We start from the raw sequence: 15,932 nt of genomic DNA on the forward strand, positions 1-15,932 counted from the left end.
CTATATATAACGCGATGAATGCATTAGGGAACGATTTTTTTTCATAACGTGGATGCGAATTGGATACAACGCGATCGAGTGAACAGAACTACGTCACGCGCGTAGGAATAAGCGGTTGTGTGGCTGCCTCGGCGTAGCATCACACAAGGCGGGATGCTGCTGGATGCTTTTAGATGCTACCCACGCGCCTCAGTCTTTGTTCAGCCTGTATATGCGGACTGTGCTTTAACCCTGTATTATATACATTATTTATTTTCACGCGATTTTCCCCATAACGCAGTGTTATTCAGGAACGCAACTTCTCCCGCGTTGTAGAGGAACAAGACTGTACGTTGATCTACGTCGGTGGTGTCGGGCTTTCCCACAGCGCGGCGGCCTCGCTGCTGGTGAGCGGCCCCTCGGGAGGCATCTACCGCTTCCCTCTCCACTTCGAGGCCACGGAGGCCCTGCCGGACGACGTCGTCACGATCCACGCGCACGGCCTGCACCAGGCGTCCACGGTAGCTTTCCGTCTCACCAGCAAGTCAAGGTAACGGAGGCCACGTGGCCCAGAACAAGGACTCGCCGGATACACTCGGCCACTGAAGGCTCAGATGCATGAAACAACTTAAGAACGATGTTCCCCTTTACGCCTACTTAAATTTGTCTCAACTAAGGGGGATGTTTTACTTTAAAGCGTTCGTGACTGCAGGGATTTATCTTCTTGGTTCTTTCGGTAAAGTCACGCAGAAGGGAAATAATAAACTAAAAAAATTAAAATAAAACATAATAAAATAATGTTTTATTTTATTATGTTTTATTTTTATTATTTTATTATTTCCCTTCTACGTGACTTTACCGAAAGAACCAAGAAGATAAGGGGGATGTTTTACTTTAAGGTGTTTTATGGAGCTGACCAGAGAGCATCGGGCATTGTTCCCAATAAATTGAGTAAGGCATGTCCTGTAATGATTTACCCTCCGCTTCACTGCACTATGGTTAATTGTAACGATTCACAGTCATGGTTCAATTCACGTACCCATTATCTTTTTGGTCTGGTTTTTATGCCCTTATTGTTTTGTTTCTCTTTAAATTAGATTTTTACTGTTTTATTTGCTCTTTACTATGTGGAGATGTAACATTTGCGTAGAATTGTAAAAATGTTCAAGCATTAATTATTTATACATATCATTAAATACAGGTATCCTGAACATAAGAATAGTTGTCAATGGATGAATGTATGACTACATGTCTAGGTGAGGCCACATTACTCCACCCACAGGAGTCGCCAGAACACAGCTTTAAATCACCAGGGAATCAAACCGAGGATCCTCATGATGTAACATCCACTCATGATGCTATCGGTGTCACTCGCTGGATATGGGACGTTTTTAATCCACGTTAATACTACTCCTGCAAAATGAATAGCAGAGAGCCGTCCAGAAAAAAATACATTGTTATGCTGTACTGTGTCTATGCTCCCACATCTGTACTCACCAATCCGCATGCAACACCTTCATCAAGTATAATCACATAGCCCCCAATAAGAAATAGATTTTACCCTTTCTGGCAGTAAAACAGGTATTGAGATCTTCTTGGTTATTTCGGTAAAGTCACGTAGAAGGGAAATAATAAAATAATAAAAATAAAACATAAAATAATTCTCACGACGTTTCGGCCACAACGCAAGCAGCCGTCCTCAGGTGAAGAACAGGTCTGTCGGAAAGACAGCGTCTGAATGGGCACCACCAGGCTTGGCAGTGTATATTTAAGCTGGGTTGGAGGGGGAAGAGCACCTTGACAAATGAATTAGCATATCAAGAGGAATTTAGCATATTTATGGGAAATGCAGATATGGGATTAGTCACTACTTTACCGAAAGAACCAAGAAGATGAATCTCTGCAGTCACGAAAGTTTTAAATCGAAAAAAACAGGTGTTGAGATGTTAAACAGGTGTGAAGATGATGATACTACAAGAGTATGTTTTTTGTTTGCACGTTCATCACAAGTATGTGTGTTTAATGCAGACATGATTCCTTGCAAAAGGTTTCTGTTTGGTGTTTTAACATCTTAACACAACTGTTTTATTGCCAGACAGGGTAAAGCCTATTCTTGTATTTTGATTGCTGGCAATGGAGGTCCCATGACATACCTCCTCCAGCCGCACGGCGTGGGGAGGTTCCCACCCAGCAGTGAAGTGACAAAAGGCTGTGCACGTCCAACTCTACCGTTTTAGTGTGCCCAGGCTGTATGTTTGTACGTGTGTAGACGTGTTGAAACGTCTTTCGCACCGTACGAAGCCAACCGTATACTTACTTTTTTCACTAATTGTTAAGAGAAAAAACACCTATCCAATGGGATAATTGAATGCAGTCGGATGGATTTATCAGAATATGACTAAAAAAATTCAACATTTGTCAATAACACAGAGTTTGAGACGAAACTTTACACGATGGAATCTGCTGAGAATTGAATTTTTTAAAATGTTTTCTGATCACCAGTACTTTTTAATTGCCGTATGAATAGTTACCTAATAGTAGCTAGTGAGTAACAGACAAACCCCGTTCAGTGTTTTTGGGAATTGTGCTGGTGCACTGCAACCAATGCAGTGTCACCAAATAATTAGTTTTACCTGACAGGATATGACTCAGGTCATTTTCAAGTCTGTGCACTTTTGGTCCGATCACCCCATTTGACAAGAAGTTTTAAACTAAAATACGTTTAATCATTAACCATTGAGGGTCGTTTCCTTTTTTCAAAGTGGTCATTGAACCAACGTCTAAATCAGGTATTTCAGTCCCAATTTACTTGAATTAAAGGGTGTCTACCACGTTCGTTGTTTTTCGCAGTTTTTGTCTGCCATGAAAGGTGTAAAGCAGATAATGAAGGCTGCTCATAGAGAGTGGTAACTCCGGTAATTATTGTTAATTGCTGTAATGCTCAGGTCATCGGATATGCAACACATTCACAAGTCTGTTACAAATTACATCAGCCTTTGTGAGTAATGGGGTGGATCAGTGGTTTGTGGAATGTGGCTTTTTTTTATTTGGTGACCTCAGTTTAATTTCCGGCCCTGGCTTGACGTCAGTGGCGAGTGAAATCTGAACCGGTTCTCGTCTCCCCCTTCACCAACCGGCATGAAGGACGATGCAAATTAGTTGATAACACTAAGCGGAATCAAGAACGATGCAAATTAGTTGATAACACTGCTTTGGCAGTGGTGCACAAGCACATATAGCAAACTAAAAAAACTCAACACATCTGTCAAATAACACTATCTTAAAAGAAAAAGGATATAATAGATGACGTGTATAGCAATTGCATGTAAAAATTAATAGAGTAATTATAATCAAACAACCCCCTTTAGTGGTGGAAAGTCCACATTTCTCTTGCAGGTACACATATAGACAGAGGATAACCACAATTGACTTTGCCACGTGGCGGTACTCTTTTATTCACCCGAGTGCAGTGTCCTGATGAAGGGCTGATTCGACCCCCAGTCCTGACTGAAACCCATAACCTTCTGATTCCGAGCTGTGTGCTGTCCTGTCGGTGCTACTCAATTGGATGAACATTATTATGCTCGGCATAGAATACGTGATTGCATCTGCCAGTAATTGTAATTAAGATTCTACAAGTACAAATTCGCACATGCCCATTCGCAGCAGCGGAACTACCGCTAATTTGCGACACAAGGGAGTCATGCTTGCTATGAGCAACCACATGAGCAAAAGTTAGTGCCCTCTTGCTCCTGAGATACTGGGTTCAACCCCAGGTTTCAAATACAGTCCTCCAATCGGTTTGCTTCTTCACTTAATTTGGCAAAGATTCCAGCCCTGAGAATAACATAAATCTCTGTTTAACTGCAAATGTGGTGAACATTACTCGATTACAGAGTGCGTAGGAAGTGCACTACTGTATTGTACAAAAATGTGAGGACTCGTACACATGGGGAAAAGGGAAAGGCTGACAAATCTCATGTATGTGGGGAAATTAGGGAAAGTGCTACGATAGGGGCAACTCTCTCATAGATCTGCCTTTGGGCAGAGAACTTCCGATGACAAATAACTATTTTCTATGCAATACAATTTGAACGAACAAAGCAACTAAATGCAAGCACATCTAAAAAAATGCCGTTCAGAAAAAGTGGGTGTTTATTTTATCGAGGCAGTTTTGCGGAAAGAACATCCAAATGGAAGCGAAGCGTGCAGATTGTAAAACCGCAACCACGAGTAAGGTTATACGGAGAATCGAGCTGTAGGGCTGGGCAATGAGGGAGAGATAATACTTGAAAATGATCAGGTGCACACTGGAGTCACACTGAGAGTTCGGCAGAAACCACAGCAGGGGCAGGGAGGTATGAAGTATTATCGGCAAAGCAAGGGAAGGAAACAAGACTGAGATGCTTTTCGATTTAAAGCTTTCGTGACTGCAGGGATTCATCTTCTTGGTTCTTTCGGTAAAGTCACGTAGAAGGGAAATAATAAAATAATAAAAATAAAACATAATAAAATAATTCTCACGACGTTTCGGCCACAACGCAAGCATCCGTCCTGCGTTGTGGCCGAAACGTCGTGAGAATTATTTTATTATGTTTTATTTTTATTATTTTATTATTTCCCTTCTACGTGACTTTACCGAAAGAACCAAGAAGAAGACTGAGATGCTTTGACCATGCGGTGCGAGGTGAGGAGGGATTGATCATACACGTCCGATTAGCACGGCTGGCTACGTACGGTGCGAAAGAAGTTCAGCATCATACGTAGAGATTAGAGGGAGGGAAGGAAGACGGATGATGAGGTGGAGGAAGGATAACGTGAACATGGACAAGACAATTCTAGATTTGAAGCTTTCGTGACTGCAAGGATTCATATTCTTAGGTTTTTTCGGTAAAGTCACGTAGGTAAAAAATTCAAATTAATAAAAGTAAAATAAAAATAAAAATCACGACGTTTCGATTGTGTTGCAATCGAAACGTCGTGAAAAATAAAAATCACGACGTTTCGATTGTGTTGCAATCGAAACGTCGTGATTTTAATTTTAATTTTTTTTTTAATTTTATATTACTTTTATTAATTTTAATTTTTTACCTACGTGACTTTACCGAAAAAACCTAAGAATATGGACAAGACAGTGGCTGGGATGGCAACGAGGGAGGGCATCTCTCCAAGGTGACGCACTTGACAGTGGCTGTGGTGGCAGCCTTCAGTCGTGTGTTGCTTTAGTTATCATTGTTTAATCTTGTCATGGTCTGAGTAGGAATCTGTGGATTTCATGTCATTATCTTAATCCCGTCGATTAACTCAGTCAATCGTTTCGTCAAACCACTCTTAGTAATTGTTGGTGCCAGGGGAGAGAATTCTCCACGCCCTCCTCCCCCCCCCAATGTTATCAGGTTAGCCAGTCAGTGAACTCACAATTTTTGTATATACATATATAGCCAATTACTTTGCTTGGTTTTCCTCAGTGCACTGCTGTTTCTAATAACGATGCTAATGATGTTTGTCTACGGCTGCATTCAGACTAGATGATCTCATTATAGTGAGTCGTACTTTGGTCTGTGGTGGGGAGCCATCGTCATCACCCTCCATGACCTTCATCCACTAAACATCATTGTTGACGAAAATAAAAACCCCATTTACTTGAATGTTATGCTTCAGTGCGGCACTCTCATTAAACACAACAAAGACTCTGGCCGTTTTCTTGGTTCTTTCGGTAAAGTCACGTGGAATGGAAATAATAAAATAATAAAAATAAAACATAATAAAATATTATATTATTATACTTTATTATATTATTTAGTTTTCTTTTTATTATTTTATTATTTCCATTCCACGTGACTTCACCGAAAGAACCAAGAAGATGAATCCCTGCAGTAACGAAAGCTTTAAATCGAAATTTAACTCTGGCCGTTGTTTATCGTCACGGCGCAGGCATGCGGCCGCCTTCTCGGCAAGCTTCACGCGAGACAGCGACCCCGAGTTCAGCGTGTGGCCTCCAAGCGGGGAGCTGCTGCCCGAGGGCAGCGAGGGAAGTCGCCTTGCCGTGTCCTTCTGTCCCCGGAGCTACGGCAAGCCGTACCGCGCCACGCTGCTCGTCAAGGTAACATCTGCCCAGTGCAGATGCCGAGCAGTTTGTTTCGTAACAATTCAATTATCCTCACTCTCCGCCACCCCCTGACAAAAGAACTAAACTTTTTTGTTTTATCAGGTAAGAGCCCACTGAGCTATGTAGCTCGTTATTTTCTCCGCAGCGACTTGTCTGTCACAAATGATAGCTCAACAAAGTGGCTTATCACGTGGAAATTTAGAGCAGTCAAATCCTCTAAACTTATGTTGATTCTAAATGTGGAAGGAAAAACCGGAGGACCCGGAGAAAAATCCACGCGACCACGGGGAGAGAGACACGCAAACTCCAAATATACAGGCGTCCGGGTTGGGATTGAACCCAAGACCTCCTGTATACCAGGCGAGGTAGTTGACATCTCGCCACCGTGGCAATTCTGATTGTGATTCACTTAATTGTCAGGATGCTATGTTGTGTAATGCGCAATAACCCACTGAGCCGGCCAACCACATCCATTATTTGTTTTTCAAGGATAGCCTCCATGACCTCAGTTGCGTTGGTTAATTTCCAAATGTGGGGTTTGGGGTGGGTTACTCCCACAATGTCACGGAACAATTAAAAACTACTCAGCAGATGTTGTTCTTCAGAAATTTCCTGTAGTAATCACTGTGGTAAGAAGCATTTTAGGGCGCAGTAGTGGTTGAACAATTTATGCACTGCATTATGATCCTGGCATCCTGAGTTTGAATTCTGGCCACAGCTAACCATCATTGGCGAGTCGATGTGTTACCCTGGTTCCGTGCACACCCCACTCCCTTCACCAACCTGTACTGACCAGCGTGGTGAAGTATAGGCCTTCATCCTGCAGTGGATTGATGAAGAGCTGTGCACTATTCATAATTTAATCTGATAAATATGGAAAGATGTACCATGGTGGGTTGTGAGAATGGGCTTTGTGAATATATTTTATTTCTTTATCCAGCATTTTCACGAGCCTTTTTTTACAATGGACTGCAAACAAACTGACTCAGTCACAAGTCCTTTGACTACTATGCGACCCAACTGCTCGAACGAGTTTGCTTTACAAGTTCACAAGTGAGCTCATTAGCAAGTCTATTCCATTACGGTACTGCGTAGGTTTTCACGGTTGCACTGTGTAGCTCTACCGTATGTTTTTGGGTCGTACCACGTGTTTATAGTTTCAGTCCCTGGAGAAGCTCGTAGCACGTGGAGTGAAATGTTCGACATAATGCCGAATAAAATGTTGTGCAAACGAAAAGCACATCAGAGAGCTGCGCGTCTGTCCTGCTGCTAATTTACCATATTTCTTTCCCCACCAGGCGGGCGAGACCACATGGATGTACGAGATTCACGGCGAACCCTCGGTGTATTATCCTCCCTCCGCTCACTCCTCACTCCATTCCATTTTCTCGGGAAAGTCTAAGTCCAGAGCGCGCCCGGCAGCGCTGGCCAGCCTCAAGCAGCCAAGCCATCGTAACTTTGTAAGCGAGAACCTGAATCTACAGAGCACGGGGCCCTCCTCTCCCATCAAGGGGGCACCGCTACTGGCCTCCAACAAATAGAGCGAGCGAGGTCAGAGGGATGACGTCACAGCAATCACCGCCAGGTGTGAAGTGCTACATTTCCACGACCGTGAGACACTGGAGCTGAGCCGAGCCAATGCAGTTGCTGCATTGGCTCGGTCCCTTCCTGCACCATTCACCTTGCTCTGTTCCCCACTTGTTATGATTGTGATCACGTCGCTCGGTGGCCAGAGGGACACGATCATAATCAAGTTGAATATTTTTTTTTTGCAAGCTTTAGTTTTTTCTAGCATTCGGTTATGCTATCACAAGCAAAGTCTATTATTGGTGTAATGTTCCATCTTGTATTTTCTTGAACAAAAAACATGGCACTGACGTTGATCTTCCCCTGCACCTCAGTTAGCACGGCTGGCTACGGACGGTGCGAAAGGAGGTTCAACATACACGCATACATACAAGAGACACCATTGACCACGAGTCGATCTTATTCGTTGACCCCCGTCACATCACGTCTGCTCCTGAGGACGGCCCGGCTGAACGGGCGCAGCTGGTCCCTTGGGAAAGGAAGCCACGCAGGCCAGGCACGACCCCGTTACACAGCCCACTTCACAGCAGAGGTCGCAACCGGGTACCCGATACCAAGTACCCTACCCGATACCCGGCTACCCGTACCCGGCCGGGTACGGGTACGGGTAGCCGTTTGCGACCCTGGTGCGGCCAGGTACGGGTACGGGTAAGGAATCAAAACTTGTTTGCGACCTCGGCTTCACGGCAGCTTGCCTCGTCAGCCTGCCATGGGTTGGGAACCGAACCAGCTCACTTCCCAGGGGCCATGGGAATGCATCATAAATGAGACCATTTAATGTACAGAGGATGGCACATGAGAAAGACCCATTTACTCATATATATCTGAGGCCGCGGTGAAGTCCTCATAATACCATGATGCAAACAGCCTGCGTTTGCAACAGGAAGCAGCTTTGAAAATGAATAACTTTGGGCAACGCAGCAGAAGCCTTGACTGCAAGTCGTCGATAAACACTGTGATGGCACATACGGCAAGAAGCTGTTCAGTGAGTAAGACAACGATTATTTTTAAAATCTAATTAATGAACTTGTAGTTTAGTTAAAAAAGCAACGACTTCATATTCCTGTTATTTCTGTTTGTGTCTGTTTTGTTGTTTGATGTATGTATTTTTTTTACCCAGTTCGACCTTGTAAGAGACACTTCTTGTCTCAAAGGATGCCTTACATTTCTGTTCTACATAAATACAAATGGTATTTTATTGTCACGAACCTAAACATAGTTTCAAATAAAGGCAATCGGTCAATCAATTTTGCAATCAGAAATTCAATTAACGTTATCAGCATCCATCACGAGGTTGCTTTCCCCCTCCCGACATACATCCCAGGTTTCAAAAGATTTAAATTCACGAAGCTGTGTTTTGACCTGTGTTGAGCAGTGTTGATGCCAAACTTGCAGCAGCCAGAATCAGAAGATTTCAGAATATTTATACTGGAGGAATCCGATTATGTCCGGTAGCCAATCAAATGCCTTGTTTATGCAGTCGTCGCTGAGTTTACATTAAAATTGACAGTGCATCAAATGTTCACCGTGGTCATATTTTTTGTTAAATAATTGCGCACAATAACATTTTTTCTCAATGCTATAGAATGCGTACAACTATTTTTCCAATCCTATACAACTAAATACGATTGTTGTATGTGCCTTCTTTTTTATTAACGTAAATATGCAAACGAGGGCCCAGCTTATGTTGTAGTTCCTCAACAATGATTTGTTTGTTGTGAATTATTTACAAGAGTGTAATGCTAGGTCTAGTAGTTTAGTCCATAAACTCTATGAACATAAGTTTTGAATAAATTGTGAACTGTCATCAAATGTGAACATCTATATATTTACATATGCAAATTGTGCTATCAGCGGTAAAAGGCATTTTATAGCAGTAGTCCACCACAGAGAGTGGAGCTTTACTGGTTTACAATAACAGTAATGCTGATTAATTTCCCAGGAAAGCCTCACTGAGTCTCAAAACTCTTTTCAGGAGGGTCCTGCAAAGAACTGTTTAATCAGTAGCACCAGTAACGATTGTCTTTGGTATGTGAGAGGGGGCGCCAAAGTCTGCTATTATGCATTGATATATGCGCGGTGGCAAGATGTTAACTACGTCGCCTGGTATACAGGAGAACGTGGGTTCGATCCCGACCCTGAGTTTGCATGTTCTCCCCGTGGTCGTGTGGTTTTAGTATCTGGGTCCTCCGGGTTTTTCCTCCACATTGCATTTAGGAACATGCATTTAGAGTATTTGGCTGCTATAAATGTCCACGTGATAAGCTACTTCGTTGAGCTATGATTTGTGGGCAGGTCGCTTCTGATAAAGAGCTGTATAGCTCAGTGGGCCCTTACCTGATGAAATAAAAAAGACTCGATTGTACTCGGAGAGAATACACACACAGATATCGATTGTAGTATCAGATTATTAATTAATACTCGAGAAATCCGATGAGCTTTTAAGCTTTCTTTCACAAATGTCCAGTGCTGTACTGCCAGCTCCTCACAGCCCAGGCCTACAACATCCACTAAGCAGTAGCCCATCCAAATGTTTATCAAGTCGTATCTCCAATTAGCACGGTTGGCTACGGACGGCGAGGAAGAAGTTCAACATACACACAACTCTGCTTATCTTCCGAGATCTGGCGAGATTGGGTGAATTCAAGATGATTTTTCACAACGACAGCGAAAAAAGACCACGTAACTGGGGTGTGTAGGGGCCGTTGGCCCCCGGGGTCTCTCCCGCCATCATCCCCTATTTCGTTTATGTTACCCCACCTCCCTAATACCCGCTAGGGTTTCGCCGGCCTTCGAACGCGACGCCCCTACCCATACGGCTTCACGCAGCGCTCCCACGCTGCAAGCATACGTGCGCACGGCATCATCAATCAAACGCCATACTCCCCTCTTTACGCCGCTACGTACAGCTCTCGCACGCTGCGAGCGTGCGCTCGTCTACAGCCCTGTGCGGCACTCGCCTCCACGTCGAATAACCACGTTACCAATGCGCACCCGAATCCGACACGTAGCGAACGTACGCGCACTCCCGCACACAGCTCCCCGCGGCACCCACTCACCACGGAGCACTCACGTTGTGATCGCACATCTGTATCATACACGTAGCGAACGTACGCGCACTCACGCACTCAGCTCCGCGCAGCGCTCCCCCGAGGCGAGCCGCAGCACTACAGAACCACTGCGTACACACGCTTCCCCACGCGCTCAGCTCCGCGCAGCGCTCACTCACGTGGCGAACCACTGTGTGCACCCGCGCCCCCACACGCTCACGCTGCACGACAAGATCACGCGAGACCACGCTTCGCTATTAATGATTTATTATCTGCTACCTGGTAATTTGATGTTAAATCAGTGAGTCGACGAGGCTGGCCTACGCTGATACCTCTATACCTATTCCCGATTTATCTGCTATGATTCTAATTCACCTTCTTACTCACTGTTAAGTGTCCACGGCGGTACCTCGATATGCCGCGCGGACGTCCGGGTCGCTGGCTGGAGCTGCTGCTGGTCCGCTGGCCTGGAGAGAAAAGAGCGCTTTCCCCTTTGCGCCCCCCTATTTATCCTCCCTACCTCAAAAGGATGCTGCGCTGAACAATGGGCTCGCGCACCTCGAGCACGCGCACGGCGGTTCCGGGCGCTTTTGATATGCTAATCAGTGAGCGGCGTGCGTGGCGTAAATCCTAATTAATCCCTTACCCTTCCTAACAATGGGGCCTGCGCGCTCAAGCGTATTGATCCCAACCCTCCATGACTATGCGCAAGAGCCCCTGCGGTCCCACTATTCATGCTGTCCCCTCCCTCCGCCTGTCTCGTCGACCCGTGGGGGTGTGTGTGGGGGGAAAATGCGCCTCAACCGCGGTGGCCGAATGCCCCATGCCGCGACCACACCATATTAAGGCTGGTCGCAGCGCCGCGGCGCAACGTAGCATGGGGGAGGTCGTCCAATTCCCTGATCGCCGGAAACCGTGAGAGTTAACCCCGATAAGGGTTTCTCGGATAAAAACCGGTCGATCAGGTGCACCTTCCCTTCCAGCTCTATGGGGGAGGGGAAATGCGTGCGGGTGTGTGCTTATGTGGGGGGGGTGATGGGGGGCAGTGCGGTGGGAGAAGCCGGGCGGGCTCCCTGGCTCGGCAGAGCGGCCCCGTCGCTGTGGCACCACATAGCCCCCCGGGGTGCCAGTCCCCGTCCCGGGTTGACTGGAGCACCTCGCCTGGGTTGCCCCCACGAGGTATCGCCGCGGGGTCCGCGGGATTCGCCCGGCCCTTGTGGCTGGCCTCGGGGGTGGCGGCTCCGTCTCCTGGGGCTCCGGCGGTGGTCTCCTCCTCCATTCCAACGGCTCCCCTCGGCCTCTGGCACCTGCGGGCTGGGGAACAAACTCAGAGGCGGTGGGGTTTAAGGGTCGCCGTCCTCGTCGCCCCCTGCCCCGCCCGGGGCCCATCGGAGCCCGGGGCTCCGTGGGGCCCATATACTGCGCGAGGCCCCCGGGCACGGGGGGTGGGGGGACCCCGGGGTTTCGGGGTACTTGGACGGCGGGGCTCCCCCCCCTCGGGGGCTGCTCGCCACGGCTTCAGTCGGCGGATGTTGACCACCATCTCCCGGCCCCTCTCTCCTCCCTGAATCAGCACCGTCCATGGTGAGATCTGCCGTCTCACAATCCAGGGTCCTCGCCAGTAGGTGGTCAGCTTCCCCACCTGTCCGGCACCGACGCGGGGAGTGTACAGCCACACCTCGGCGCCCGCAGTGTAGAAGGGGGGCTCCATACGGGGTCGGGCGCCCTGCTCTTGCCGCTGGTGCGCGGCCTCTCCGTGCGGGTAGGCTCGGCCCCTGGCCCCTCGCAGGGTCTCCAGCAAGTGCTCCACGGGGTGGCTCCCTTCCTCCCGTTGCGGCGGGGGGACACCGAACAGCAGATCTGTGGGAAGGCGAGACTCGCGACCAAACATCATTAGGAACGGGGTCTGTCCTGTAGATGTGTGAACGGCGGTGGTGTAGGCGAACAGGGCATAGGGGAGGTGTTCGTCCCAGTCCTGTTGATTCGCGGCCGCCATGCGTTTAAGCTTCCCGGCCAGAGTCTGGTTCATCCTCTCTACCATCCCGTTCGCCTGGGGGTGATACGCCGTGGTTCGGTCCTTCTGGATCCCGAACTCTCGGCACAGCACCTGGAATAGTTCGGCCTCGAATTCACTACCCTGGTTGGTAATGACTCGTTCGGGGATCCCGCACTTAAGTACGTAGTTTTCCACGAAGGCCCGGGCCACTACGAGGGCTGTTTTATCCGGGATAGCCACCGCCACGGGGTAGCGGGTGAAGTACTCCACCGCTACGAGAATATATCGGTTGCCCCGGTGGGATCGCGGAAAGGGCCCCTGCAGGTCGATTCCGACCAACTGATTCGTCCGACTGACTCGGAACGGCCTCAGGGGTACCTGGTACCTCGCCGGCTTTTGCCCACACTGCTGACAGGCCCGGCAGCCCTGCACCCAGGCGGCCACATCTTGCGCCAATTTAGGCCAGAGATACTGGCGACGCAGAGTCTCCCGGGTGCGCCGTTCCCCATCATGGCCCCCGAGCGGGTGGTCGTGTACCAGTCGTAGTAGTTGGGGTCGCACATGGGTGGGAACGCAGATGCACCCCGGCTGCCCAGCGTCGGCCAGTTCCCTCACCACCCCGTTTTCCACACACAACCGGGCATACAAACCGCTCCAGGGCCCTGGTAGTGCATCCTTCTTCTCTCGCAGTGCCGCCTCCACCGCCGCCAGATCCGGATCCCGCTGCTGGGTTTGTCGCAGCTGCTCGTCGTCCAAGCCCGGGAAGGCGCAGCCGACATCCTCTTGGATCCGCCCGGTTGGGGTGGGATGATCCGTCTGTCCCCGGGCTCCTTCTGCAGGGGTTCCTGCGGCGCACACCGCACTCTCTCTCGGGGGGGGAGTTTAGTTTCCGCGCGCTCCTTGGGTTCTGCTGCCAGGCGGCAGCGTCCCCCCGTGAAGCACGGGCAGGCGTCTCCCTCCCTCGTCTCAGCGCGCACCACGCGCCGTCTTGACAAGGCGTCCGCGTTCGCGTGTGTCCGCCCCGCTCGGTACTCGATCTGCAGGTTGTACTCCTGCAGCTGCGCCAGCCATCGAGCCATCTGCCCCCGCGGTTCCTTGAATGTAAGGAGGAACTGCAGTGCATAATGATCGGTGCGCACACGACATCTCCTGCCGTACAAGTACGGTCGGAACTGTTTACACGCGAAAATCACGGCATACAGTTCCTGACGGGTTACGCAATAGTTCAGCTCGGCCCCGCTCAGGGTCCGACTGGCGTACACGATGACCCGCTCCGTCCCACCCTGCACTTGCGACAGCACCGCGCCCAGCCCACTGCTGCAGGCGTCAGTGTCCAAAATAAAATCGGTGGTGAAATCTGGGAAAGCCAAGGTGGGGGTGTGGGTGAGGTGGTCTTTGAGTGTGGTGAAAGCCGTCTGGCAGGCCTCCGACCACTGATAGGGGTTCTTAGGGGAGGTGAGTTGGGTGAGGGGGCGTGCAGTCTCACTGAATCCCTTTACAAATCGACGGTAATAAGTGGCGAGTCCCAAGAATGACCTGATCTCCGTCAGGTTCCTCGGCCGCGGCCAATCCACTACGGCACGCACCTTCTCGGGATCGGTGCTCACCCCTGCCTCGCTGACTCGGTGTCCAAGGTACCCCACCTCGCGCTGCGCAATGTAACACTTACGCGGCTTGAGCTTGAGATGAGCCACTCGCAGTCGCTGGAACACCTCTCGAAGCCTGGACCAATGCTCAGACAAAGATCTACTGAACACTATTACATCATCCAAGTAAATCAGGCACTGTTCCCACTGCAAGCCCCGCATCACCAACTCCATCAACCGCTGGAACGTCGCGGGCGCGTTAGTGAGTCCGAACGGCAACACTCGAAACTCAAACAGGCCCATCGGGGTGGTGAATGCTGTTTTTGGCCGATCCTCCTCCGTCATCTCCACCTGCCAGTAACCGGACGCCAGATCGAGGGTGGAAAAATACCGCGCTCCTGCGAGACTGTCGAAGGTGTCGTCGATGCGGGGTATGGGGAAGGCATCACCGAGCGTGACTGCATTTAGTTTACGGTAATCGACGCAGAACCGGGTTGACCCATCCTTTTTCGTTACTAGTACCACTGGGGCTGACCAGGGGCTCGCCGAGGGCTGAATTATGTTATCGCGAAGCATGTCCCCAACTGCCTCTTTGATTTGGGCGCGTTCGGGTGCGCCCACTCGGTACGCAGGGATTTTGATGGGCCGGGCTGCACCGGTGTCAATTTGGTGCTTAACAAGATCGGTCCGACCCACGTCCGAGTCGTGTTCACTGAATACGTCGGCATACTCCCGCAGTAACTCGCGCAGCCGATCGGCCTCTCCCTTAGGTAAATCCGCCCATGGTACATGTAACGCGTCGAGCAGGGGAACGACCTCGGCTCGGGGAGTCGGGCCGACTCGCCAGGCCAGGTCCTGGTCACCCTCAGGACGCCCGGGGTCCTCAGCCCAGAGTGCGAACACCGAGTCGTTAGAGTGGCGTGCGTGCAGGGGGTGTACGGTGGTTATCGGGGTGCGCCGTCGAAGTATCGCTGGGGTGTTGTGGGGGTTAAACATCCGCATAAACAATCGGTCCCCATCTACGTTTACCAACGTGGCGGATCCCACTATCCCATACCGTTTTGCCAACTCCGGGTGAGGAGTTAGCATTACCTCTCCTGATGGTCGGAACGCGGGGTCGGTGGGGGATGTTGCCACCAGCACCAGCATCTCGGTGAGCGGGCCGATGGTGACTGCCGTCGCCAGGATAGCGACCACAGGTGCGAAGCGGGGGCGCGTCGGTTCTCGTCCCAAGAACGGTATCCGCTCGCCGTTGCTCTCCATGGTGGCGCATCGCTGGCGGGGTTGCACGTTGAGTCCCAGCCGTTCTAAGAGGTCGGTACCTGCGATACACTCGTGACACAACGCACTCGACACGTAGAACTCCTGGGTGCACACCTGACTGCCTATGCGGACCTCTAGGGTGGCTCTCCCCAGCAGCCCCATTCCGGCTCCGCTCGCCGTGTGCAGCGCGCGGTCCGGTGCCTGTAGGTGACGCCCGTCGACTCCGATCGCGCTGCAGTGCGCTGCGCTCACGAGCGAGGCCACCGCCCCCGTGTCCAGCAGGATTCGGGTACGCACTCCGTTTACCTCCCCTTCCACCAGCGACGTGGCCCCCGTGATCCCCGCCACCAGCTCCCGTAGCC

General features: G+C 49.8%; 1 protein-coding gene across 1 annotated transcript in view; it reads left to right on the forward strand.

Annotated features, from left to right (window-relative positions):
- CFAP47 (cilia and flagella associated protein 47) overlaps positions 1-7,733 on the forward strand; it is a 72,319-nt gene extending 64,586 nt beyond the window's left edge. Inside the window, exons 62-64 of the mRNA XM_078873261.1 lie at positions 368-529; positions 5,914-6,082; positions 7,387-7,733. Coding sequence (XP_078729387.1) covers positions 368-529; positions 5,914-6,082; positions 7,387-7,629 — 574 coding nt within the window. The 3' untranslated portion in view covers positions 7,630-7,733. The remainder of the gene's footprint in view (positions 1-367; positions 530-5,913; positions 6,083-7,386) is intronic.
- Positions 7,734-15,932: the final 8,199 nt, after the last annotated feature.

This window comes from Lampetra fluviatilis, chromosome 36 (assembly GCF_964198595.1).
Source record: "Lampetra fluviatilis chromosome 36, kcLamFluv1.1, whole genome shotgun sequence".
Classification (NCBI taxonomy): domain Eukaryota; kingdom Metazoa; phylum Chordata; class Hyperoartia; order Petromyzontiformes; family Petromyzontidae; genus Lampetra; species Lampetra fluviatilis.